This window comes from Podarcis melisellensis (genome assembly GCF_964234715.1).
Source record: "Podarcis melisellensis genome assembly, chromosome: 5".
Classification (NCBI taxonomy): domain Eukaryota; kingdom Metazoa; phylum Chordata; class Lepidosauria; order Squamata; family Lacertidae; genus Podarcis; species Podarcis melisellensis.
This window is the reverse complement of record NC_138537.1, coordinates 42,569,597-42,594,564: the sequence shown is the minus strand read 5'-3', so window position 1 is coordinate 42,594,564 and position 24,968 is coordinate 42,569,597. Positions and strand designations below refer to the sequence as shown.

The 24,968-nt window shown below is 44.6% G+C and overlaps 2 protein-coding genes and 1 long non-coding RNA gene across 6 annotated transcripts in view; 2 read left to right on the top strand and 1 right to left on the bottom strand.

Moving 5' to 3' along the window:
• ARMH3 (armadillo like helical domain containing 3) overlaps positions 1-17,758 on the bottom strand; it is a 127,871-nt gene extending 110,113 nt beyond the window's left edge. Inside the window, exons 1-9 of one of the 4 annotated variants that reach the window (XM_081912283.1) lie at positions 16,119-16,173; positions 13,069-13,132; positions 8,939-9,050; positions 8,426-8,482; positions 8,137-8,283; positions 7,565-7,672; positions 5,760-5,852; positions 4,588-4,662; positions 3,970-4,056 (exon numbers count right to left, since the gene is read on the bottom strand). In XM_081912283.1, coding sequence (XP_081768409.1) covers positions 3,970-4,056; positions 4,588-4,662; positions 5,760-5,852; positions 7,565-7,672; positions 8,137-8,283; positions 8,426-8,482; positions 8,939-9,040 — 669 coding nt within the window. In that variant the 5' untranslated portion in view covers positions 9,041-9,050; positions 13,069-13,132; positions 16,119-16,173. Of the gene's footprint in view, positions 1-3,969; positions 4,057-4,587; positions 4,663-5,759; positions 5,853-7,564; positions 7,673-8,136; positions 8,284-8,425; positions 8,483-8,938; positions 9,051-13,016; positions 13,136-16,118; positions 16,174-17,620 lie in introns of those variants that run through there. The other 3 variants (XM_081912286.1, XM_081912284.1, XM_081912285.1) reach the window with 3 other exon arrangements.
• LOC309370520 lies at positions 9,368-13,924 on the top strand. Its single transcript, XR_014168607.1, has 2 exons — positions 9,368-9,445; positions 13,092-13,924. It is a non-coding gene; the product is annotated as an uncharacterized lncRNA (long non-coding RNA).
• Positions 17,759-18,579: 821 nt separating the features above from the next.
• Positions 18,580-24,749, top strand: HPS6 (HPS6 biogenesis of lysosomal organelles complex 2 subunit 3). Its single transcript, XM_081912276.1, has one exon. It carries the CDS (start codon positions 19,538-19,540, stop codon positions 21,983-21,985), a length of 2,448 nt encoding a protein of 815 aa, XP_081768402.1. The 5' UTR covers positions 18,580-19,537; the 3' UTR covers positions 21,986-24,749.
• Positions 24,750-24,968: the final 219 nt, after the last annotated feature.

Here is a 24,968-nt window from a genome sequence, read left to right as displayed (position 1 = left end):
ACGGTACACATATTTATAGAGATTTACATGTTCTGCCTTAGGATTCAACAGACAGCAGTACCCACCTCTCAGTTTAAGATTATGAAATTACTTGTTTTTATGCTTCCAGAAAGCTTTATGCTTAGGTGTTGGTAACTGGATATCAAAGGGCTCTAAACTAGAGAGGAAATGAATCTATAGATTTAGGAAAGCCCCACCCACTGCTAAATTGCTGCAGTTCATGGAGTCACCTGGGAATAAAGAAAGCCATTGGAGGTAGTAATCAGGGCAATGGACTGAAATTCTATGCTCGTAGGAGCACTGTCTATAAATCAGATTAATGATTTTGCAATAAAAAAAAATAAGGTGAACCTGGATAAGAAATAAAGACATCAGCAAATATTCTGCTAATCTTGAAGCACATTTAAAACCATGTTTTTGTAAGCAACACTAGAGGGGTTTTTTTTTTAATAGACAAGCATTAAAGTCATAAGCAACGAATACGCTCTCAATGCAATTAGATTTCCTTAACTTAATGGAACAATTTAGCAGCCCACGAGGCTCTGGGGGGGGGGGGAAAGAGTATGACCAGCAACAGTGTGGTTGAAATGAAAAGACTCTCACAGCTTACATAAAAAACAGGAAAATCCCCCACACCCTCCAACAGAAGATTTGCAATGTTGGAGGCATGACACAAATACATGCAATTCTAATGTCTCTCCAGACTGACCAGGAAAAATCTACTATTTTCTCAAATCATACTAAGTGCTTTATACAGCACCACATACATATAAATTCTCTCAGCTGTAATGCAAAGCCAAGACAACCCCTAGGAGAAAAATTAAGCCTTATGCATGCCTATTTTCCCCAGGAGGGACTTCCAAATGACTTTATCTGAAACAGACTACTCCAGTTAACCCTCATCTAATAGCAGCAAAACAATAACCTTTTCTTTCTCTGAGGATATTTCCACTGACCTAAGTTTGCTTTTAGATTTGGGAATGCTACTAGCATTGTTTCTGTGTTTCTGACTGAAGTATGCACTAACATCCCAAAGGGACTACAGAAATATGAAACCACCTGATACATCTTGTTTCCACATCCAGAAATTATGGATTTCAGCATCTATTAGCTAACAGTGAGATCAAATCCTGCAGACTAGGCAAAATGAGAGAAGCCATAATAAAAATACTGTGCCTCATGCAAACTGGAGAAAATAACAAGTAATTGGAAAGGATCAGAAACACATGCACACTATCCCCTCAAGGAACTGTGTGCTACGTAACATACCAGGTCATCCACTGATCACATGGCCATCAGTTCTATCAAGGGTGTTAATAGTCCGACAGGCTACCCAGTTAGCTGCCAAATCCTACACATTATGGGGTCTGGAAACCTAAACTAGAAACTCCCACTTTTTTAAGACGGGCCATTAGCTTGCAAACACCACAGTTGTTCCCATACTAAAAATATGTACTTTATAGAACAGCTTTCCTTGTACTTATAAGCAAAGAACTGTAGGATTATTTCTAAACACATACACAAAGTACACTGGAAACACAGAGATGCTACTAAAATAGATACAGTAGAAAACTTTTCATCTGGATGTAAGCAGGACACAATTTTTCAACATGCTCTAGCTCACATTCTAGCACACCAGGACAAGAGTCGATAATTCCACTCACTATCCTCACCTGGTGAGTGCAACAACTACCAGCTTTCCTCCCAACCTTGTAACTAGAGTGCAACTGTGCCGACAATCCCTACCTACCTCTCTTACAACAAGGTTGAGAGAAAGGCTGCTGCTTATTTCGTTGTTGTATTTCTGAGGCTCCTCAGGAGAACAAGTCCCAGAACTCCACTCCAGCTTGAAACCCACAAGAGAGAGATGGGGACTGTCCTGTAGCTATACTGTTTCCGAGGAACAAAGAAGTTGGAGAAAACAAATGGGGCTCCTTTTCACAATGCACTTTCAAGGCACTTGGAGCATAGTGGAAATGCAGCACAATTGCAGAAACAATCTGCCACCCTAGGAGAGTGGAAATTGTTCCTGGCCGTGCATGATGCTTTCAAGGGCAGGAATCAGCCCCTTGGAGAAGGGGCAGAGTCCTGGCAACTACCATTTTTTAATTGACAACTAAAGCCAAACAAACTTTGTAAACCCCTATGGCAGGGGTGCCCAAAGAGGGCCAGATTTGATGAAGAAAACATGCGTGAGGGCTGACCAAAGTTGTTGAGCTTTTTTGGGGATTTTATCCCAGGAAATAAACTGCCACAGGGACTGGATTAAATTGACCATCGGGCCGGATTTAATATCACGAGATAGGCTTTGGGAAAAACTAAGCACCTCAAACATAGACAGACATCTACTGTGTCTCATCTGCAGTTTATATGGAAACACTCGGGTCCGAGTTAGGTGTGACTGACAGGGCCATTTATCCAAGGAAATCCAAACCTACCGTGGTGTTAAACAAGGCTGTGTCCTTGCGCCTACTTTATTCAACTTCTATATTAACTCCTTAATAGGTAACACGGAGAAAGAAAATGCCCACCCCCCTAAATTGGCTGGTACACCCCTCCCAGTTCTCTTATATGTGGATGATGCAGTTCTAATTTCCTTCTCCTGTGTAGGCCTAAGAAAACTTCTAAAATCTCTCACAATTAACAATGAACTATAGCAAATTGAAAGTTATGGTGTTCTCTAAAAAAAGAATGAGACACAAATAGAGAATTGACAATCAACCTATTGAGCAGGTATCATCTTTTAAATACCTGGGTTTAACCTTCCAGGAAAAGGGCCCGTGGCATTATCAGGTTAAAAATACTATTGTAAATGCCCAAAGATCTACCAAAGCTATTATAACGTTTTTCTATGGAAAAGGGGGCCAATATATTCCGGCAGCCTCCCAGGTCTTTGCTGCAAAAATATTAACACAATTGACATATGGCTCTCAGATCTGCAGCTTCTTAAACCTTGCACCCTTAGAATCATTCCAAACTAAGTTCTATCACTGCCTGCTAGGGATCCCTTCTTGTGTGTCTAACATAGCTGTCCACCTGGAGGTCGGGCAAATCCCTGTTGGCACTCAGATATGGAATCTGAAGATCCATTATTGGTTAAAACTTATCTTTTTCCCTGTTGGGTTGGCACCCTTAACCCTACTGGATTCCTACCAATCCAAATGGAAAGCTACACTGCATGAAAAGCTAAGAGGCTTGGGGTTTTCCCCACAGGCCCTGATAGCTGTAGGTTATGAGAAAGCTAAAGTAATAATCCGGCAATGAATTTGGGATGTGGAACTGCAATGCCACGTGAGCGAGATGAATAAACACCCAGCAATAAAAGATAATGGGAGAGGATTTACCCCAGCAAATTATTTGTCAAAATTACAAACGCCTAAATACAGACAGTCATTTACCCTCGCAAGATTCAACGTGCTGCCATCTGCCTTATCGCAAGACAGATTCAAGGGTAAACCATACGCGGAACGAGTCTTCCCCTGCGGCTTGATGGAGGTAGAAACTGTCTCTCCTGCCTTGTTACGCTGCCGTTTCTACGGGGACATATGCTCGGTATTTATTACCCCTGCTATGCAAAAATCTCCAAATGATTCCGAACTTCAATGGCTAAAATCCCTGGTAGAGGACAAGGATCCTGAGATCACATTAAGGGTAGCCAAATTCTGTGCAATTGCCATAAAACTTAGGGAACAAGCTGTGCTATCATAATGATTAAGGCCTTAAATGATAATTTTAGGTTATATGTTAATAACTAAGTTTTAATTTATATATTTTTAAACTGTTGCTATATCTGTATTGTCCCTGTTATACCTAATTGCAAATTCAAATGTATTCCTATTGTGTTTTATGACTTCCTTGATATTGTATGTGGGCTGGAACTGGTCTGTGACCAAAATAAAAAAATTCATTCAGACTTTGGGCATGCGTGTCCTTGGGGTAAGGTACACATTTTCCACATGAATTACTCACCTCATATTTTCTGTAGTTTACTAATAAGGCAAGCAGGACAACAGCTTCATAACCATGTTCCCTGCGACTGGGGAGACTGGAGAGGATCTAAAATCAAGAAAAGGAGTAACTTAGATTAACTACAGTTCTATGCTGCAAAGAAGAAAGTGATTCTAGACACCTGAACTGAAAAGATGTAGATAAACAACAGGCAAACAGACCCAAAGTCTGTTTCCAAAATGAACCTATACAAGTTTTAAAAGGCCTTGACAATCCCCATTTGTATAGAGCAAATTCAAACGAACATTTTACCTTGAAGAGAATCAGCACATTTGGAGGGAATGAATAGCTGGGTACGGACTTAAGCTGACCGCACTACAAAAAATTACTTGTCATAGCTTATTAGAGAATTAGGTTCACAGTGCCAAATTTATAAAAGATCTGAATGAAATCTTCTAAAATGTATACACTGACCAAAACAAAAACAGAAAGACTAAAGCAACAGAGACATTAACATTGGCATTCATCTTAAGTTTCCATTTAAGCAACATCACAGGAACTGCACTATTTATAGCTATGCAGTATGGAAAATTTAACTGCCCAGAGATTTGTGTTTTTTTTAGGGGGGGTGGAACTTACCTGTAAGATAGCTTCAAAGATGCTGTTAATCATCACATACTCCAGAATTGTGTTTTGACTGATGTTATCTGTCACCTGAATTGAGAATCAAAGGGTGGTTGTTGTTTTAAAGAAGTTTCTGGAAGTGACAACACACTTAAAACATGCTCTTATCTACTACTACCCTTGCAAAATTACTGAACTGCACCCACCACTCCACAGTATTTTTGTTGTCTCCTGTTTCAAGAAGCAGTGCTCTCAATTACCAAAACTCTCCCATATTCTGCGTAATGAAGCCCATTCTTTGTGGGTTCTAGGCATATGTACTAGGGCTACAGTGAAGTTACTGATTTTGGTATACACTTTAATGATTTTACTTAGTACAATATTAATGCTATCTTATCACTTATATAATTTCCCCTGAACCATTTTGTTCTGGGCTATCTTCTATCCTTATGGGTGCTTTCTAAATATTGCTAATAATAAAATCAGTATTTCCAATCACAATGCTTCTTGCTACATTCCTACCATTGAGCTCTGGATAGAGGGAAACTGAAAATCTCTGTTAGAAAATATGGCTTCGGCTAGAGACTCTTGAAACTTAACACTTTACTTAGCAGAGCTTTAGGGATGTGCTTGAGGTACAGAAGCTAACATACTTGCATTAATTATGGGTTAGCCTACCTCTCACCCTGCCCTCAGGGTGATTTTCCTTGTTTATTATTAGCTATTGGGAAAAGTTGTAGGATAGGATAGACAAGACAGACATTTGTAAAGAAAGAAAAACAATACAAACTTGCAACAAAAAAGAAACCAATTCCTCACAAGTAATATCAGCAACAAATACAAAACTCTCTGTAAATTAGTAACTCTTCCCTAAAATAATTAAGGGTATCAAACTTCCCTCCATGAGATGCATACACTGAACAATCTTAAAACAGGGTCTATACATAAGAGTATATTCCTGCCTGTGACAGGAAAAGAGGCTTCACATTAAATGTACTAACACAATACTTATATCCAAGACTGTAATTTAGACAGCAGTCATCTCTGTAACAGGAATACTGATCAGCTGGAATTGAAAGTTCCTCTGCCTTAGAAATTAAGAATTCCTTGCTAATTCACAAATAACAATTTCCAAGTTTTGAAAACGCATGCTTTTTATAGTTGACTCTCTATTGTCTATTACTTACAGTCACCAAACAGAGTAATAGCTTCAGGCACAAATTCTTGAGACTTTCAGAGCCTTCTGCACATAGCAGAGCATCCAGACTCTCCATCAGATTCTAGAGGGGGGAAAGTTACTATGAACCACAGCATATCCATTACTTCTCACAGCCCCCACACGGACGCTGTACCCGATACAGTACTACGAACTGCTTTAGCCTGAGTGAGACTATAGGCCAATCTAGCTCAGTCTTGTCTACACCAGGGGTTGTCAACCTGGTCCCTACTGCCCACTAGTGGGCATTTCAGGATTCTAGGAGGGCGGTAGGGGGTTCTACGGCACAAGCTGAATCCTCCTTCAATTGACTACCCCTGGTCTACACTGACTAGCAATGGCTCTCCAGGACTTCAGGCAGGGAACATTCCTAGCCCTACCTGGATATGTCAGGGATTGAATTTAGGACCTTCTGCATGCAAGGCAGATGCTCTGCCACTGAGCTATGGCCCTTCCCCACAGAGTTTAATCATGATCCTTGATGGGAAGGATCTATGTCAGTAAAATTCTAGGTCAGGAATGAGGAACCTTTGGATCTCTGAATATGGTTGACTTCAAATGCCCATCAGCCTTAGCCAGCATGGCTAAAGTAAGAGATGATGGAAGTTGCAGTCCAACATCTGGAGGACCACAGGTTCTCCATCTCTGGTCTAAATGAAGCTGTCTTGAATACATACTATTATGTCTGGTCCCCTCTGTAATGGCCTTACAAAAGCTAATAAAAGCTTTCCATTTAAAAAATGTTCTTTGTTTGTAGACTGCTCTTTTACTGTATTTGTTTTCATCTGATACTTTGGAATAATTTCTACTATGCCGCTGGTCCTGGTGTTTTAAAATTCTTAACTTTTCATAACTTATATTTGATTTTGCTAAATCATGTTTTGATTTTGTTGTTAGCTGCCTAGAGTTTTTTATGGGGGGATTTGTGTACAAATGTCTTTAATAAATAAATCTGTTTAATTACTTCCATCTCTAGAAGGTATTCTCTAAAAGGTATTCTGTCCCATCATCTAAAACATAAATATTACCAAATATACATTTCCCAAGGCAGATAACCACAACAAATTAAAGCAACAGTTCTGCCTAAAACTGTGCTTCATCAAATCAAAACCACACAGTGTGGATTGTGACACACAATTTTGTTCCCTCAGAATCTCAGCCGATTTCACAAAAGGAAATAAAAATGTACGCCCAGATGGTTGCACAGAGTAGCCTGAGAATGAAGTGCCAGTGCTCGCATGAAGGATCTTGAGTGGGGCTTCCTTGCTCTGATCTGATTATGCTGTAATTCTCAAGCAAGGTGCTATTATACTGTAATTAGCCTTGCTTCCTTATGGAGCTAATTCCCACCACACAAAAGAAAACCCAGCTGTGATACATTTAGTTATGAAGCATTTTAAAGGATTTCTATTTTTGCCCTCTAGTTGCAAATCACAGCCTCATTATAGATATTTATACAGTGTCTAAAAGTCAACACATCATTTGTGCAAAAAGCACTATATGCCGTTATTTCTTCTCCGTTACCAATACTCAGAGGACAAAGAAAGCTAGCAGAAATATAAGCAACGCATGAGGTTGCATGCAGATATCAACTATATTTGAAATGAGACTGTCCATACCTTGGCCAGGACCTTTAATACTATGGGAGACACAGTAACCAATATATCAACAATAGATTAACATGTCTCTTTCACAAGCACACCATTGCCTCTTACTGCAGTCTCCCTAACCCTCACCCGCAGCACTTTCTTTTACTGCACTCTAGCTAGCCCTCACCTTCATACACAGTTCAGCCTTGTCAAAACCCATTAACATGTTGATGATGTCAAAGCCAGATGTGGATTTGTTCTTCTGATGAACTCCACGGATCAGTGCACACAGCGTCTGTGTCAGAAAGAGAAAAACACTAGAAGTGTGAGAAAGCTTTCGGTGCACCAAGAGCCTATTATTATATTCCCTAGACCCTTACAGCTGTATTTTGGGAAGGTGTTTACTTTGATTTAGTATAACACAGCAGATTCATATTACATAGTCTTCACTCTCTTCCATGTCCATGCAGGCTGCATTTTTAGTATGCTTGCCTGTTTTGGAACTTGAAATATGCTTACATAGATTCATTCTCAATTACTCTCCTGACTGCCAACAAAGTGGCAAAGAAGAGAAACCATTTTATTATTATATAAATGCTAACAGAGGGGATTTTTGGTCTAGCACACTGAACTGACATGTATCTTAGTCAGTCTTAATGGGAAGTGGACTCTTTCCTTCGTCAACACTGATACAACTGTCATTAGCTGCCTGCTCCTGGGTTTAGCTCCACTGAAGACACAAAATGTAGAGTACAGCACCTGTAATGCATTGACCACTCTGATAGGATGTTCTTCTCCCAAAGCCCGGATGCAGCGCTGGAACAAACAGTTAATATTATCCTTTATCTTCATCAGCTCTTCACCATCTAGAGACTCCAGCTTCCCTTCCAGGTACTCCAAGTTCACCTGTCAAGACAAAGGGAAGAGGGGAAAGCCAATTCATGGAGTCACTGAGGACATGGCTAAAGGTGGGAAATTGCTACACAGATGAGTAAACATGAAGAGATGATTAGAAGACAGTGGATGTTTTTGATCTTTGGTATATTACCTTCATGAGGAAGAGCTCCTCCCAAAACCGAGGACTGCATTTACTGGGATCCTCTGTCTGAAAGAGAACGTAATTCCTGTTACAATGGCCACTGTGGATACAAAATATGGATGTCCTTATAGCAATATTATAACCATTCTAGGTCCAGGAAAACAGGAAACAGCTTGCAGAAATGGGCCCTGAGACACACCATATATTCTTCCGCAGTTTATCAATGGTAGAGCCTGCAGAGGTAATTCTAAATGAGGAAATCTCCTGCTGTACAGATATACTCACCTCAAAGCAGGAAAGTAAAAGCATACCCAGAGGCAGAATTCACTGCATTCCCCTTCTCATTCTTAATACTAGATACTACTAATACTAAACTAAGAGACGAAACCAGAGATAATGCAATAAGGCACAGCTCTAGGGCAACCTGTGTTACACTTCCCAATGGAACTACTTCAGCAGAGTAAAATGTATCCTGCAGCTGAACAAATTGCCACAATGAGGAGAGCAAAGTCCAATCCTTACCGTAAATATCTCATCATACATTAGAACAACCTTCTCTTTCAAGGGTTTCTTACTAGCTGAAGATTTCCGAAGCAATCCGCCTTTCTTCTCAGCTTGCGCCATGGCTTACAATCTATGGATAGAGAGACATGCCACATTTCAGAGAAGCTCTCTCAAGATTAATTTCCATAGCATTCACACGTTTCCAGGTTATGCTCTCTTTAAAACATTTTTAGAGCTTACAAGGCACTTTATAGCTATTAACTACATTACAGCCATCTTAATTTCCTCTGGGCTGCTTCACACATATTTTTTCTACATAGGAGAAAAAATGTACAAAAAAATAAGCTTAATAAAATGCAAGTGTACATTTGTCCAAATATGCATAATGCAAAATAGATTTGCACATGATTTTTTTATATCCAATTCTTTTCTTCTTATACCTGCTGCAGGAATCATTTCACATCAAGTATTCTGGACAGAAAGGGAAAGTGTGGAGCATGGAAGATTACAGATTCATTTAAAAAGGTGAGGAACTAGAGAGAAAGTCTTGTCAAAAGTAATCCAACAAATATCCGGCTAAGCCAGAGTCCCAAACAGGAAACCCCAAGCAGGAAGTATAAATTTAGCACCTAAGAAAGTAGAAATTGGTCTACTGAGCACTATAGTTGTACCAGAAGTCCTGCTAAATTAGGAATCCTAAAACACAACTTCACACCAATCTTACACACACAAAAATCTGTACCTGTTAATATAAAAATGCAGTGCACACAAGCCACAAATACACATTTAGAAATATATTATGTAGATATGTGCTCCGGGCAGTTAGGATTGACTGAAATTCTAAACATGTACAAATGATAAGCACACCTTTGTTTAACATAGGAATTGGCCCAATGGAATATTTTCTATTCAACAACTATTCTCTACCATCATTGAAAAGTTTGCTTTCCTCTTGTGAGCAAGAAGTAACAAAGAAAGTGTCACACTGCCCTACAATCCCATAGCCTACATACACTTTGCAAAAGTCTCATTTCCTGGGGTAAGCTACCAGCCCCCACCCTAACACTAGGATTACTGGATTTAAAGCAACTAGCATCTGTGCTGACGTAGACTTATAGAGGTAAAGCAGAAGCTGGGGCATATGGCAGTTCCATCTAGGCACAATAAATAATGCACAGAGCAGCACAAACATGGTAGCACATCTGCAACGCCTAAAGAGCTCCTCATTTCAACTGTTTACAATAGAGAGAAAATACCACAACTTTCTCCTTCGTGAGCATTTCCAGTGACTGACATATATTAGCTTCAGCCTACCACACAGAGATTTATTTTCTGCAAACATCAGGCATGTGAAGCAGGTCATATAGTAGGACATTTCTTCCACGCATTTGTCTGGCCTAAAGGAGCAAGTGCAGAAACATTCACCATTGTTACCTTTGGAAAACAATGCCAGTCTCTAGCAGGTAGTGCAATGCACTACTGGCATCACCTTCTTACAACTTTCTGTGTTGTATTCAATTAACTTTTATTCCAAGTAGATGCATTGAAGTTAATGGACCTAAGTTAGCCATGGTCACTAATTTCAAGGGGTCTACTCCATAGCTGTCAAGTGTCCCTTATTTGAAGGGACAGTCCCTTATTCCAGCGCCATGTCCCACTGCTGTCCCTTATTGATGGATGTCCCTTAAATGTTCCTTAAATGATGTTCCTTAAATTTCAAAGGAAGCAGCTCCTCTCCCTCCCTGCCGGCCAGGGAGGAGGGAGGCTCCAACTGTGTTGCTTGGCTGTGTTGCTCACCCAATAAGAAGTCTAAGAATGACTGGGGGGTGGAGCTTGCATGCCTTGTGTATGGCTAGTTAATGCAAGCTGAGGGGTTTTTTGAATGCTGGACGCCATTTTGTTGCACGTGCTGCTGCAAACTTTGCAGTGCAAAGCCAGGCCAGGGAGCCATCTTAAGTTGAGGCTGCATAGGCCTTGTGGTGCATGTGATTCAGATTATATTCAGTTGAACCTCTGGTTACAAAGTTGGTTGGACAGTGTTCTCGAAGCTACCAGCATGAGTTTGACCAGACTGCAGGAGGACAGGAAGACTGGAGTGCCTGGAACAGGTGAGGCTGCAGGTCCCTTATTTTGGCTGCTGGTCCCTTATTTTCAAGGCTGCTGGTCCCTTATTTTCAAATCTGTAAGTTGACAGCTATGGTCTACTCTGAATACAAGTTGGTTGAATACGACCCAGAAAGTTGTAGGGGGCAATACCAGTAGCACAACATTCTGTTTGTCAGACTCAAAGATTTTTGCGACAAAAATCAGAAAGTCTGAGCAAGATCAATAGGGCACACTTATGTCCATATACTCCGAGTAGTCTACCTGGAATACAGCTGATCACTCCATGTCACCACTACTAAAACAACAAGCCATACTTCTGGTTCAAAGTTATTTCATGGGGTTAAACAACATCCTTGTACACCTAGTCAGGAGTTGAGTAACAGATTTCAGTTCTTGTGTTGGGTGCCCAGGAAAGCAAAATATTCTACATCCCTTTGTAAAGTGAGAGCAAAGAAGCTACAGAAGGTAACACGATCATGCAGATAAGTTCACGCTTTCAACAAGGCTAGAACTGGGACACAGGCTGTCCTAAACTAGACAGAGTACACATGCATATGGGAAACTGCTAGAGGCAACAATTAAGACTGTCTCTTCTATCTCATAGCTGCCTACATTAGAGAATCCAAAGTAACATGTGGAAAGCTGTTAACAAAAAGTACAATACCCTCTCATTCTAAAACTTCAAGGGCTTTTTTGATCTCGTGATCTACAGAAATCACTGGTACAGACCTTCATTCTTCTCCAGTTTTAGAAAAGTAGCTGTTTATTTCAACAGAACTATTACCATGTTTCCAAACAAAAACAGCATCATAATTCTAGCAGATTGAAATGCATCCCCAAAGTCTTCAACATCTGAGGGTCCACCAAGGGGCTGAGCAAGAGAGATCAATAGGTGGAATTGGTTATAGCATTCCTCCAGCATCCCAATCCAGAGCAACTAAGGGTAGGACAGGGCAGGGAGAATTATAGTCAGACAGATTCTGATTTTCAAATAATGCCCTAAATGCTACCAACAAACAGGAGAAGGATATTGTTATGCCCTGGTTGAGAACCTCTCTGACTTCTCTCTTTAGTCACCATTGACAGCCAGAGGCCAGACCCAAAGTAATGTCTGCCACCACAGACTGAAACCCACTGAAGCAATGTCAGAGTATGCAGCTGCTGTGTTCCTGCATCACCACCCTTCTGCTTTCTCCAGCCACTTTGGCCTGCTGTAACAGGCAGAGAAGAAAAGAGGCAACAGAGCAACAGGGCATGACACAGAGCAGCTACATACACAGCTGCTGCCAGATACATTAATTTCTCCTTATCTCATATTATGCAGAAAGACTAAAAAAGAAGAAGTGAGATTAAACATTGACTTTTGCAGAGATGACATTAAAATCAGGAAATACTCTATGGCACCATACAATTATATGGTGAAACTAAAATATTTCTAGAAATAGAATTTTCTGTTCTAAACATAATATTTTACAGTGTAATGTTTCCCCATCATAACTTGCAGTCTCATCCCATGACTGAAGCTACGTAAGAACTCTGCTGAGCTTATCTTGTCCACCATTCTGGTCTCACAGTAGCCAACCAGATGCCAAAGGGAAGCCCCTAGGCAAGGCATGCCTGCAACAGCACTCTCCCATTCCCGGCAAATGATATTCAGAGGCAAGCTCATTTCTTTCTACTGCCAGAGTTTAAAACTGATCTACAAGGGAACAAAATTAAGCCCACAATAACGTCAGAATGGCCTCAGTGCCTATAAATTAAGCCTCTTGCGACCCCACATCCAGGAATACATTTGCACACCTAGAACTAATTGGAACTAAGGAAAACACTTGTGTGTGAGCAATATAGACTCCAACTGCCTCATATTAAGCTGCAAAAACACTCCACAGCCAGTGGGGGGTAACATTATTTTATTATTCTGAAACCTACAGCTGAAGTAATGAAGTTTTAAATTTCAAACTTCTTATCCCGAGAAAGCAAAGCATCTGACCAAAGTTAATTACAGGTGTGATACAAGTACCTTCCTTAGACTCAGCACTTACAATTTTGATCTTCTTTTGTACAGCTCAGTGTCTAAGAAGTCCCCATGTGAAGCAGCTACTACTTCTGTAATACAAAGAGAAAGGGAGAAAAGAATACAATAAGATCAAGTTTGCAATGCAAGAACCCCTGCTGTCCTGCCATGATCCAACTCTCAGGTTAAAACCTGCCTGATAATGACTTGATTCACTGCCCAGCAGCTTTAGCTCACGTGTTTCAGATCCCTCCACCACAAAAACACCCAACCGACTGATCTTACTAATACACAGAGGGAAAATACAGAAGCAAAATGAGAAAGTAGAAGAATTAGAGACAGAAAAATAAACTAGACCCTGTTGGCATAACCAACCACAACTACTTCTAGAGAACGGCAGACAAACGGATGGTCACCCATTAAGAGTTAGACATATCAGTCACAAATATGCAGTTTTATTTATGATATTTAGAAGCATAATATAAGATGTCCCTCTACATCAGAGCCTCTGAACAGCTTACAAAGGATTCCCAAGAATCCACCCATTATAGCAGGGGTGGGAAGAGTGTAGACTGGAATCTACTGATAGATCTCTAGACCATTTGCAATAAATTAGGAAGCATTCCTGACTCCCAGTTGTTTAAAAATATCAACAAGATGACTTTTTACACCTAAATTAGGCTGCAGAAATGAAGAACGCTAACCAGGAATGCACTTTTCTGTGAAAGGGTTGTGAGCTTAATTTAGTTATGGTACTGAAAACCAATTCCTGGGCTCAGAATGTACTCAGAGACACCCTTTTCTTTAATTATAACTATGTCTTTTGCTCCTGGCTCTGGTTAATAGATCTTGGGACTCTAATAAATAACAAAGTATATTTGCCAGGTCTGTAGTCTGTCTACTCTTTACTGATAGAGCCAATTCTGCTTTGTACTTGCAGCAAAAGTGTGCCAGGTACCTTCAGACCATTCTCCAGGCCAATCAATCTCAATTATAATAAACTAACCATCAACACTGGGACACAAACCTCTAATCAAATTTTGCTATTGGAATGTGAGCTGGTGGGCAATGTTACCTCTTGAACTGGAGAGGTATGGGTCCAAATTCCTACTTAGGCATAAATGCAGTTTGTCTCTTAAGTTAACTGTACTCTTACAACTTCAGCTCCCCATCAATATGTACAAATGTTAATTATTTAAACAAAGTTTCAATGAGAAGTTGTTACAGAAATAAAAACCATGAGGAAATCTTCTAATCTGTGTCAGAGCTATCACAAAATGTAAACCATGGAATCTGTTACCTTTGAATAAATGCTAATACACTTTCAAAGCACAGTGTTGGGATTATGTGAACAGATACTCCTTATGATGGGATATAAAGGGTTGCATCGAGTGGAGGCACAAGATCATGATGAAATTACTAATAGTGAAATCAAGTGGGGAATGCCAGGAAAAGTAACAAGAACACAGAGAAATATGAGAGAAGAATCAGATCATTCAAGGGAACTCCAAGGGTTGCAGATATAAAACAATTTAAAAACAAAAACCGCCAATAAGGGCAGAAAATTCTCAGTAACCACAGAATATTGTTTGTGAAAAGGAGGGCAGAAATGGTGTGTGTGTAGAAAGGGAATGGCTTGCTGGAGGAGGGAAGCCATAGTTACCTAGCTGTAACCCAATGTGCATTTTCCTATTTCCCTTATTGCTACTTTCATACATAAAGAAAAGGGTCATCATGAATACCACATCAACTGTGGTTTTAAGTTCTGCAGCTTCTCTTTTACTTCAAAGTGTTTGCTTTATGAAATGGGGAAATGCATAAGGTATTTTATAAGTCATTTTTAAAAACATATGCCTTGCCATTAAGCAAGTGTTCACCATTTCAATTTTAGGTTCCCTCACTTGGTTATGTGTCACCCAAAAAAACTATAGACCGAAGAAATAAAAACACAGGTATATTTTAAAATGAATACAACTGGCACATGGAGACTGCAATACTTCTGAGAAGTTGTTTGATTTTATTAACATGTGCAAGCACACTTGGAGCTGCTTCAGACATTACAAAATCCCAACATGGAGCTACTTCTGTGGGAATTAACACATACATAGATCATCAAAGAAAGTGGACAACACATATGTATTATAATGCATGTATACACTTTTCTTGTGCACCCAGCTGCTATAATCACTCAGCTTTCCTGTGAACACATAACAAAGCGCGTACATGCACTGTGACGGTATAAGCTATAAACATAGGAGCCAACTCCTACGAACCGATTAACAGTCTTCACTGTGCCCATAGGTATACCCTGGAAGGCTAAGAAAAGAAGAGAATCCACCCTTGAAGTATATTAATTTAGTCATCTCCAGCAGCTGGGAATTGACTCTATTACGCGATCTAGAAACAAGATTTGGGGCAGGGGAGCCAATCGTTTATCAAAATATGTGGAAACCAGAGAAGAAAGAGCACATTGGTCCCAATTATGAGGGCAGGGAACCACGTGGAAGCTTAAGCGTATGGGCAACAGCAGAACAAGACATTTCACCTGCCCCCAAACGAGAGCCCTTCCCTCTTCCATACTACTGCAACAGGGGTGCAGGAAGGTGAAAGCTCGTAACAACAGAAAAGAGGAGTGGGGGGAGATGACTAGAGCAGGAAATGCATAAAACTGCCTCCTGAGCAGCGGCACCTACCTACTTCCTCCCGCCCCACCCTGCCCCACCCCAACTCACCTCCACTTTAAACGGGGCTCTCCTCTTCCCATCCCAGGTACGGTCCCCTATCCCACGTACCCAGAAAAACAGGTGCGCTCAGGCCCTCTTCTCCCTAAACACGCCCCCAAGAGCGCCCCACAGGCAGCCTCCTCCAAAGTCCCCCTCTGCACCCCAACACGCCTCCCTCCCAGTCATGTTTTGCCACCCGACCCCAGGCAATGCCGCCAGGTCCTCTCCCACCGCCACCCCAACTTCGCACCCTGGCCGTTCCCTCCTAGCCTCAAAGGGCGCAGCCTAACTACACAGCGCGGGGCGCAACCGAGGCCGGACCCTAAAAGGAAGGGAGCGAAACAGCCCCCGTTACCTGAGCGGGGCGACCGCCTCTCGGCGCGCATGCGCCACCGAGTCAGACTTCGCCCCGCCCTCTCCCTACTACGCAGGCGCGCCGTCCTTTATCTGCCCGGCCCCACCTCCAACCACCTTGCGGAGGACGGCTTCCGCTGGGTACTAGTGCGAGTTGAGTGCGGATGAAAAGCGAACGGCATAGGCGAGAGCCGGCCTTACACGGGCATATATGGGGGGAAAGGAAATCTTCAGCAGAACTGGCTCCCCGCAGCCAGTTGTTTTGTAATCTACCCCAGGATTAGAAAGTACGTAAGCAGTTGTAATTGTCACAGCCCGATCCAGTGTATTTACACCCCACGCGCTTTTTTACCTATTGCAGCTTACTCCAGAGTTAACATGCAAAGAATCGTACTAGAGGGATCCAGTGTCCTGCGTACGGGAATCTTAAGCCCTCCTTATCATAGCTGTCAACTTTTTCCTTTTCTTGTGAGGAATCCTATTCGGGATAAGGGAATTTCCCTTAAAAAAATGGGAAAAGTTGACAGCTATGCTCCTAATGGAAAACTTCTCTTCTCCTGTACTAGTAAAAGGATCCACATTCACATAATCTGCCTCCAAGATCTCTAATCAGCTGATCCCCGTTCCTAAGACCTTGAAGTAATGGTAAAGGTAAAGGGACCCCTGACCGTTAGGTCCCGTAGTGACCAGCTCTGGGGTTGCGGCACTCCTCTCTTTATTGGCCGAGAGAGCCAGCATACAGCTTCCGGGTCATGTGGCCAGCATAACTAAGCCGCTTCTGGCGAACCAGAGCAGCGCACAGAAATGGCATTTACCTTCCCGCCGGATGTTGGCTAGGTTGGCAGGAGCAGGGACCGAGCAACGGAAGCTCACTCCGTCATGGGGATTTGAACCGCCAACCTTCTGATCGGCAAGTCCTAGGCTCTGTGGTTTAACCCACAGCACCACTCGCATCCCTTAGACCAGGGGTCTGCAACCCGCGGCTCCGGAGCCGCATGTGGCTCTTTTACACCTTTGCCGCGGCTCCGGGGCGGATACTAGCGAGGGGAGGAGGCGCATTGTGCGCCCCGACACTCCCCACTGTGGCGGGCGCTGTACTGGCTGTGACGTCACATGGGGGCGGTGCATGCATTAGTCACACACCGTCCCAATGTCACCTTCCCGCCCGCTGTCAGATCGCGGCTCCGGAGATATATTTGTTTTAAATGTCGCAATGGTTTTGCGGCTCCCGATTTTTTTTTTCTGCAGAAACGGGTCCAAGTGGCTCTTTTTGTCTTAAAGGTTGCAGACCCCTGCCTTAGACCTTGAAGTAGCCTGTGTAAAAGAAGCAGTTACCACCACGAGGCAGGAAGGATCCTCCATGTGCTTTTACACACTCACACAGCATAAGCATGAAGAAACCCTAGCTGCAAATTAATCCATGCAATTTAATCAGATCAAATCAATCAGCTGGTTTGTCGTCCTGTAAATGTGTACTCTTCATGCATCGCTGCGCATACTCACTGTTAGATAAGAACAAACTGTTGACGTTTGATTCGCTTGCTTGCAGTCAGCAGATTTGCAGAAATTTGCAACTAGATGGCTGTTCATCCTGCTCTGCAGATAGTCCGGGCGTGTTTGTCATTCCAGACTTTTTCCTGCCCCTGCTTGTTTGCTTCTGAAGAAGAAATAAATACAAAGATGGGAAATGTGCCCCACTCTTGGCAAAGCAAGAAACCTGATCTGAGAAGTGCTGCCGCCCACACACACATTTGTATAGTTCAGACACATCATCGTTAAGAACATAAGGACAGCCTGCTGGATCAGGCCATTAGCTGATCTAGTCCAGCATCCTCTTTTCATAGTGGCCAACTTGATGCCTATGGCAACCACCAAGCTGGGCCCAATCCTTCCTATTCCCCACTACTCCTATGCAGGTAAAACTGAGGTTGCTTTCTGAAAAACTGGAACACAATATTCTCTGAGCCAAGACAGATATGCAGCCCAATCCTATGCACCTTTACTCAAACGTAAGTTCCACAGTGGTTCTAGAATGTAAGGGTGCACAGGACTGAACCCCTTTTTGCAGTAAACTTTGGTGGAGGTTTTATAAATGAGTTTAAGAAAGCAGCCTGATCCTATTGGAAGAAAATTCAGTTTATTTCAGTAGGGTTTATTCTCAAGGCTAGAAGCTGCTTTTCGTGTACTTCAAGCCATGAACGTATTTGTTTGTGGACTGCACACCATGTTACTACAAGTTTAGACTGCCATCTTTACCCTAAGGCCACTTTCCTGTGAGGCCCACTCAAGCAGGGGGAACTATGACTGCACTGTTAAATAAAACCAGTGACTGGTCTCCTGTCGGAAAACCCCGAGGAAGCCTTCTGCTGCTTTCAACAATCCTAAAAACCACGGGCTTGTGATTTACTTCGACGGTAAATTGCAGTGTTATACGAAGTAAACGCCGCTGAGCACCATGGGACTTGCACCGGAGTAAACATGCATTGCAGGTAATGCAAAGCGGCTAATTTTGAGGGGCCAAAGGCCTGCTGAGTCCTCTCACCCTTCGTAGTAAATACTCTGCGATCTTCCTCTAAAAGTTAAACCGCTTAGAGATTCCGTCGAAATATGAAGCGCTATACAAGTGAAAACTATTGATGATAATGACGTGTCTCTTTAACGCAGGGCGGAGCTGTAAAGCAGGCCCGGCGGGGCTCCTGCTCTCCCCTGCCTGCTGCTGCACTCAGGAGCCGCAGCTCAGTCGGGGCGGTGAGATTTTTAACCTCATCGGGCAGGGACGGAAGTAAGAGAGCCGGAGGCAGCTCGGGCTCTGCCGCCGAGGCCCGGCCGCGGAAGCGACTGCGCCCGGAAACGAGAAGCCTCGTGATTGCAGTAATTGTGCGGGGCGCTGTTGCTTTCGGACCTGGACGGGGAGAGGCGCCGAGGTTCTCGCTGCCCGCGCGCCCAGAGCTTCGCTAGAGAAACGCCCGGGTCGACCTGCCTGCGCTCGGCCTCCTCGGGGCGGACCCCGGGGCGCCTAAGGGAGAGCTGCTGTCAACTCCCGAGAGCGCGCGAGGAAGGGAGAAAAAGGGAAGAAGCGGGGCAGCGGGACGAGGGACGGAGCCCGGGAGTGCCAGGACCTGACCGCTGCGGAGGAGCAGGGCGCGCAGGAGCTGGCGGACTAGAGTTAAGGCGACTCGGGAGGCGCCAGAGGCAGGCAGCGGGGCCCTCCTCGAGGACGTGGAAGTGCCCGGCGAGAGCAAGAAGGGCGTCGAGGGGGGATATAGTGGCGCCAGAGTCGGCGGGGAGACCGGGCGGAGCGAGGCTCCCGGCTGGAAGAGGCAGGGCGCATTGGGGAGGCGCCGCCAGCTTTGCCCCGCCGCGGCGCGTCCCGCTGAGCTCCTTCCCCATGTGGTCGGCAGCCGCGGCGGACGCCCCGAGATGAAGCTGCGGCAGGTCTCGGACTGGAGCGACTTCGTCCGCGGCCGCTGCCTGCGAGAGCTGCTGGAGCAGGGCGGCCCGGGCGAGGCTCCCAGCCGCCTCTTAGTCAGCCCGGACAGGCAGCATCTGCTTCTGTTGTGGAACCAGCCGGCCTCGCAGGCTCGGGTTGTGGCCTTCCAGCGCCTGGGCGCCGACGGGGCTGACCTGGAGAGGAGTTGGCAGCCTCCTCAGCCGCCCGTGGTGGGGCTGCTTTTCCTGGAAAGCCCCGCGACAACTGTCCCTTGGGTGCTGACCATCATCTGGGAGCACGGCAAGACTGAACTCTGGCGATTTGTGCCCGCAGTGGGGTGGCACTTGCTGCAGAGCCTGGAGCTGTGCCATGGAGCTCGTGCCCGGGTTGTCTCCATCTGCAGCTGGGGGGCCCAGCTGGTGTGGTGTGAGGAGAGGCCCCCCTTGGACGCCCAGCTCACGCCCGAGAGGAAAGCCTTCAGGTACTGCATCTGCACTAGACGCCTTCAGATCGGGGAGCAGGGAGCCCAGCTGAGCCCCTTAAGGATTGTCTTGCACAACAGCCCTGTGTACCGAGTGCTCGCCTCACCCTCTGGTGTTTTCCTGCTGCCCACTCCAGCCACCTTCCAGGGAGTAGCCAAGTTTGTCCTCATCTGGCGTCCCGAAAATGCTGACATCATCATTGCTGCTCCATCCAAAGGTTGCATTTGTACTAAGGCTTTGCTTCCAGGCAGTGAAGTGGACTTCAAGAAGCTGCTCTTGGGCTGTGTGGGACTCTTGGCAAACATGGACCCTTTGGATATCCACAGCTGTGTGCTCTCTAGGCGCAGGGGGCTCCTCCTGGTTAGCACGGCAGGAGCGGTGGAGCTGGTACAGCCTGACGGAGTGTGGAGACCCATCTTTGACTTTGGGGGAAGTGCCTTGGCCCCAGGGGAGCAGGTCCAGCTGAAGGTTTTTGGGGATACCCATGCCTGCTTCTTTGGAGGGGCTCTTTATCTTGTGGACTTGGGCAGCAGGCAGTTGATAGAAAAGAAAGTCCTGAGCACGGAGGAAGTGCTTTTTTTGGACTCCCATGCCGAGGAGGAGGAAGTGCAGCTCCTGGGTCCAAATGGCATCTACAGCCTTGACGTCTCTGGTACCAACAGGGAAGAGCCCACCCTGGTGGAGATGGTTTTTGAAGAGGCCTGCAAATACTATCAGCGGCGGAGCCTCAGCAGCTCTCAGCTCACCGTAGAGAAACTGAAAAAGGGAGACATGTTCCAGGCTCCCATTGCACTCTCCTCCATCCTGTGCTATAGCCTTGCTTCCAAGGATAAACGTCCCAGGGCTCTCCCAGAGCCTTACGCCAAACTGCTGGGCACAATGCAGCTGGAACTGCAGAGCTACCAAAAGCTGGAATTCCTTAAATTGTGTGTGGTCGGGGCCTCGGAAAGTGAGGTGGAGAGCTATGGTGAGGCGCTCGTGGAGCAGGAGCTCGGTCGTCTTCTACACTTGGACTTAAACAAGGAGAACCTGGCCTATCTGAATGCCATCTTCAGTTCCTTCCCTTGGGCCTCTTGGAAGGCCATCCAAAACCACCTGCAGCTGCAACAGAATGGGGATGGAGTACTGGTAGCCAGAGCTACTCCAGATGTGTGGAAGAAAATCTTGGGGGGATCAGTGCCCGGCCTCAGCAAGCAAGAGGAGGGGCCTCTAAATGGGATGGTTCCACTTTTTGAACTCGTCTGTCTCTCGCTGCACCAGTTCAAGCCTAAGTGGCTGCCTCAGTTTGTGGGGCTGTCCCAAGAGTACCTGGGTGCCTCTTGGACTTACGGCAACAAGGAGGGCCCCGAGGGTGCTGTGCCCCTCTACAAAAGGGCACTGTCTGTGCTGCCAAGGAGGAGCAGGGGCTCTCTGGCAGATGGGGAAATGGAAATTGAGCTCCTGCTATGCAGCCAGCGGCCCAAAGCCATCCTGCAGGCCATGGACCTCCTTATCCAGCATAGGAGATGGCAGCGTGTGATGGAGGCTGCAGAAAAGTTCTCCATGCTAAGCCCTTTGCTGAACAAAGAGATCTTCACCATCCTTTTGAGAGAATGCTCCCAGCATAGGGACCTGGACCCTTACTTGGACAAGCTGTGGGAACTCTGCCCTACAAATCTGAGTGCTTCTGACATCCTGAGCATTCTTCAGCAATACTTACCCCCAACAGAACTTGATCCTCCTCCCTTTCTCCCAGGTGGGTCATCCCAGCTGACTGTTGGCCTGCTGAAGCCCCTGTTGCACAGACTGGCCCAGGGCCCACCTGGCCAGGATGAAATCTATGCTGTCTTACAGAGTCCAACTTTCCCACCACCAACCCCACCCAGGCAAAAGAAAGATACCCCAAAGGCAGCTGCCCAGGAGGAATTAACCCCCTTTCAGAACCACACACACCACTCATTGCGTGAGGTGGTATGAAGCTTAGAGGTGGGGACAGGCAAAAGGGCATCCACAGTAATTGGGCCGTTGGGGTCAGGAGCCTTCAACCTGTGTATCCACTTAGGCCCTGCATCAGCAAGCTGCCTCTGCCAGAGTGGGAGGTAAATCCCAAAGTTTATTGCATTGCCAATGGGTTTTTTGGAAGAGTGCAGAGCTTGTAGCAAGGGTTGGGTGTTTCTGGTGCCTTAAACAAGAGCAGATAAAGTCACATAAGAGCTACACTATTGCTCACACAGTTGAGACTAGCTGAAGAACTGCTGCTGGTGTGTTCCCTTCCATTTGTGAATGATGCTGGTGGGCTTGGGTTTTGTTAAACCTCCTCTACGTTTTGGTAAAATGCTAGTTTACATGCATCTGACGTATTTGCATGCGAGCTTAGTGTCACTGGGGAATTGCCTTGCTTTGACTACCTTAAGGATGCGCATCTTGGACTTCCATCAATATGCTTTAGTAGTTACCTTTTAAAGTGCAGGGATTGCTCCTGGCAATATGCCATCCTGTATGTTGCCAAGTTTCACTGACCAGTATTACTTCCCCCTGAGACCATCATTTTGGAAAGTCCCTGACAGAAAGCATGTCCTCTGTCTGCTTCTCTGGCTGATAACCCACAGCTCACTCCTCTGATGTGTTTAAACATGCATTATTTACCTGCAACTGGGGAAGCCCCACTGCAAATGTGTGCGCACACCTTTGTCCCCTAGAGTGGTTTTATCTTTTGCTTTTTATAAAAAAAGAAAAGTGGAGGTTGTCAATAGAAGGAGCTCTGCAGTTCCCTGGGGTAGGGCATGCCCTGTACACTTGCAGAGTAGTGTAACCCTTGCCTCGTGTTTGGGACCCCACGCTGGCTGTAGGCTTAAATCAAATGTATCTCTATTATAGAGGAAGAATGATGGGGACTTGGAGCAAGACAGTAATGCTTGTTGGTGTCTTGCATTTCCTTCAGTCTGCCTAAGAATAGCTGCCATTGGGGATGAGGAATATTCTCACCTAATGAGACTTTCATCACTGAAGCTGCCTTACATAGATGGGGCAGGAAGAGTAAATTTTAACATTTCCAGACAGGAGTGGGTTTTTCTTTTTGCAGGTGGGAGAAAACATTTTAAATTATGAAATTGCTGAAATCACTTTTTTTTTTAAATGCAAAGGTTCCCCAATATTGTACAAAGGAGAGAGGTGGCTTATTGAGTGTAAGCAGCAAGTCACCATGCAGTTCAGTTTTCAAACTCAATGGATGGGTTTGCCAGCCAAAAATGGGGTGGGGAAGGCTTTATTACTCACAGAGTTGTCTGGATTATTTACGCCTGTTGAATTGGGTGGGTAATTTTCTGTAGGCTTATGACCCTTTGTAAGACAGGACCCTGCCCTGAGACTGAGCTGCCTGAATTCCAAGCAGATCACATGTATTCTGCCTCAGCCCAAGCCTGATGCTGCAGCAGTGCCTTAGCAATCTGGATTTTTCCTGTGCAGAGCAAATATGTCTTTTTTGTGCTGCAGATTAGCCTTTCCTGGGCTGGGGAAATGGATAAGTAGCAGAACACAAGGACAGCTTTGGATCTTGCCCCCTTCTGTCAGATAATGAGGAAAACCACACCAATACTGACCAGTGACCAGTTTGTCAATACTTGGCATGCAGAGGTATAATTGTGTTACTGGGAGTTGCCTTCCAAAACCAGCACAAATGGAGGACTTGTTCCAAACCTAGTTAATCCACATCTGCAATACTGTTTACAAGTTTTCTTCAGGCTCTCAGGGAACCCATAATACACTTCCTCACCCTGGAGCCATTTTTTTTAAAAAAATACCGTAACTATAAGGATAAGACGAAAGTGAATCATCTTGTCCTTCATACCTGAAAACTTAAGAGGAATGTGTGGGTTCTTGTAAAGAGGAGTGGGCTTTCTTTTTCCAAGTGCTGCACAAACTTCCTCCTCTCTTAAAAATTAAAAACCTTAAAAAATTATTAAAGGTTTTGACAGTGCTGGGATTCACAAACTTCCCTTTGATGGCCCAGTGGGGCCTCTTAGGCAGAGGATTAAGAGAAACTGCCCACATAATGGTCCTTGGATGTGTTTGCCCATCCTGAGTAACTTGGCAGAGAATTTTTTTTATGCTAATCTTGGCAAGTTTATTCTGTTTTTAATGAGATTCTTGTTTTTGAATCCTTTGTGCTGTATGCAGTATTAAAAGGTAAACAACCTTGAAGAGGACTCATCTGTGGCTGTGAAGTACCTGGCATATGTATTGTTGGGCACCCAGCTGTGTGTGCCTTTTCTGTTGATTCAGGCTTGGCCTCACTTGTTAATGGGGAACAATCATCCCAGCAGATAAATTGCAGCCTGACCCAGAAAAAGTCCCTCCACTAAAAAGCAAACCATTGCTGGGAAGGAAAGCTGCAGCGGGCAAGCTGTTCTGCTAGCAATCAATGCACCTTTTGTCTGCTTATTCATAGCACAAGAGCTGTGCTGGCAGCTGCCCAGCTTCTTCTGTGAAAGCAGTTATGGGGGTCATAGTCTACCTTTTAGATTCCCTCACAGTTGCCTCCAACAAAGGAGAGGTTAAAAGTGTCCCTTCAAGTGGAGGGGGGAGATGTAAAGAGATTTGACAAGAGCTACACAAGTGCAGGAGGGAAGGGAGAAGCAATAAGTAAATGGTTGCAAACCAGCTTGAAACAGGATTTCATTTTATAACAAGAGGGGAGTAGCGTGTGATGTCTCTTTATACATAAAGAACAAGCAGCCTCCTTGGTCTGGATTTTTTTCTTGATTTTATAAGCAGCAGCATGTAATACTGATTATTATGCTTCCAGGGGTGCCTTTTCCTAAAGGATGTCCTGGCTTTGTATCTGTTCCTTTGATGGAAACCAGAATACAATGGATTGGGGTGATGGTATTCCACTGCTGAAAGAGCACTAGCCAATCCAGTGCAATAGAATCCCAAGATTATATTTAATAGCAGTGTTTGC

What these genes read in the sequence shown, in the direction of transcription:
- HPS6 (XM_081912276.1), top strand. Translation starts at nt 19,538, where the DNA reads ATGAAGCTGCGGCAGGTCTCGGACTGGAGCGACTTCGTCCGCGGCCGC.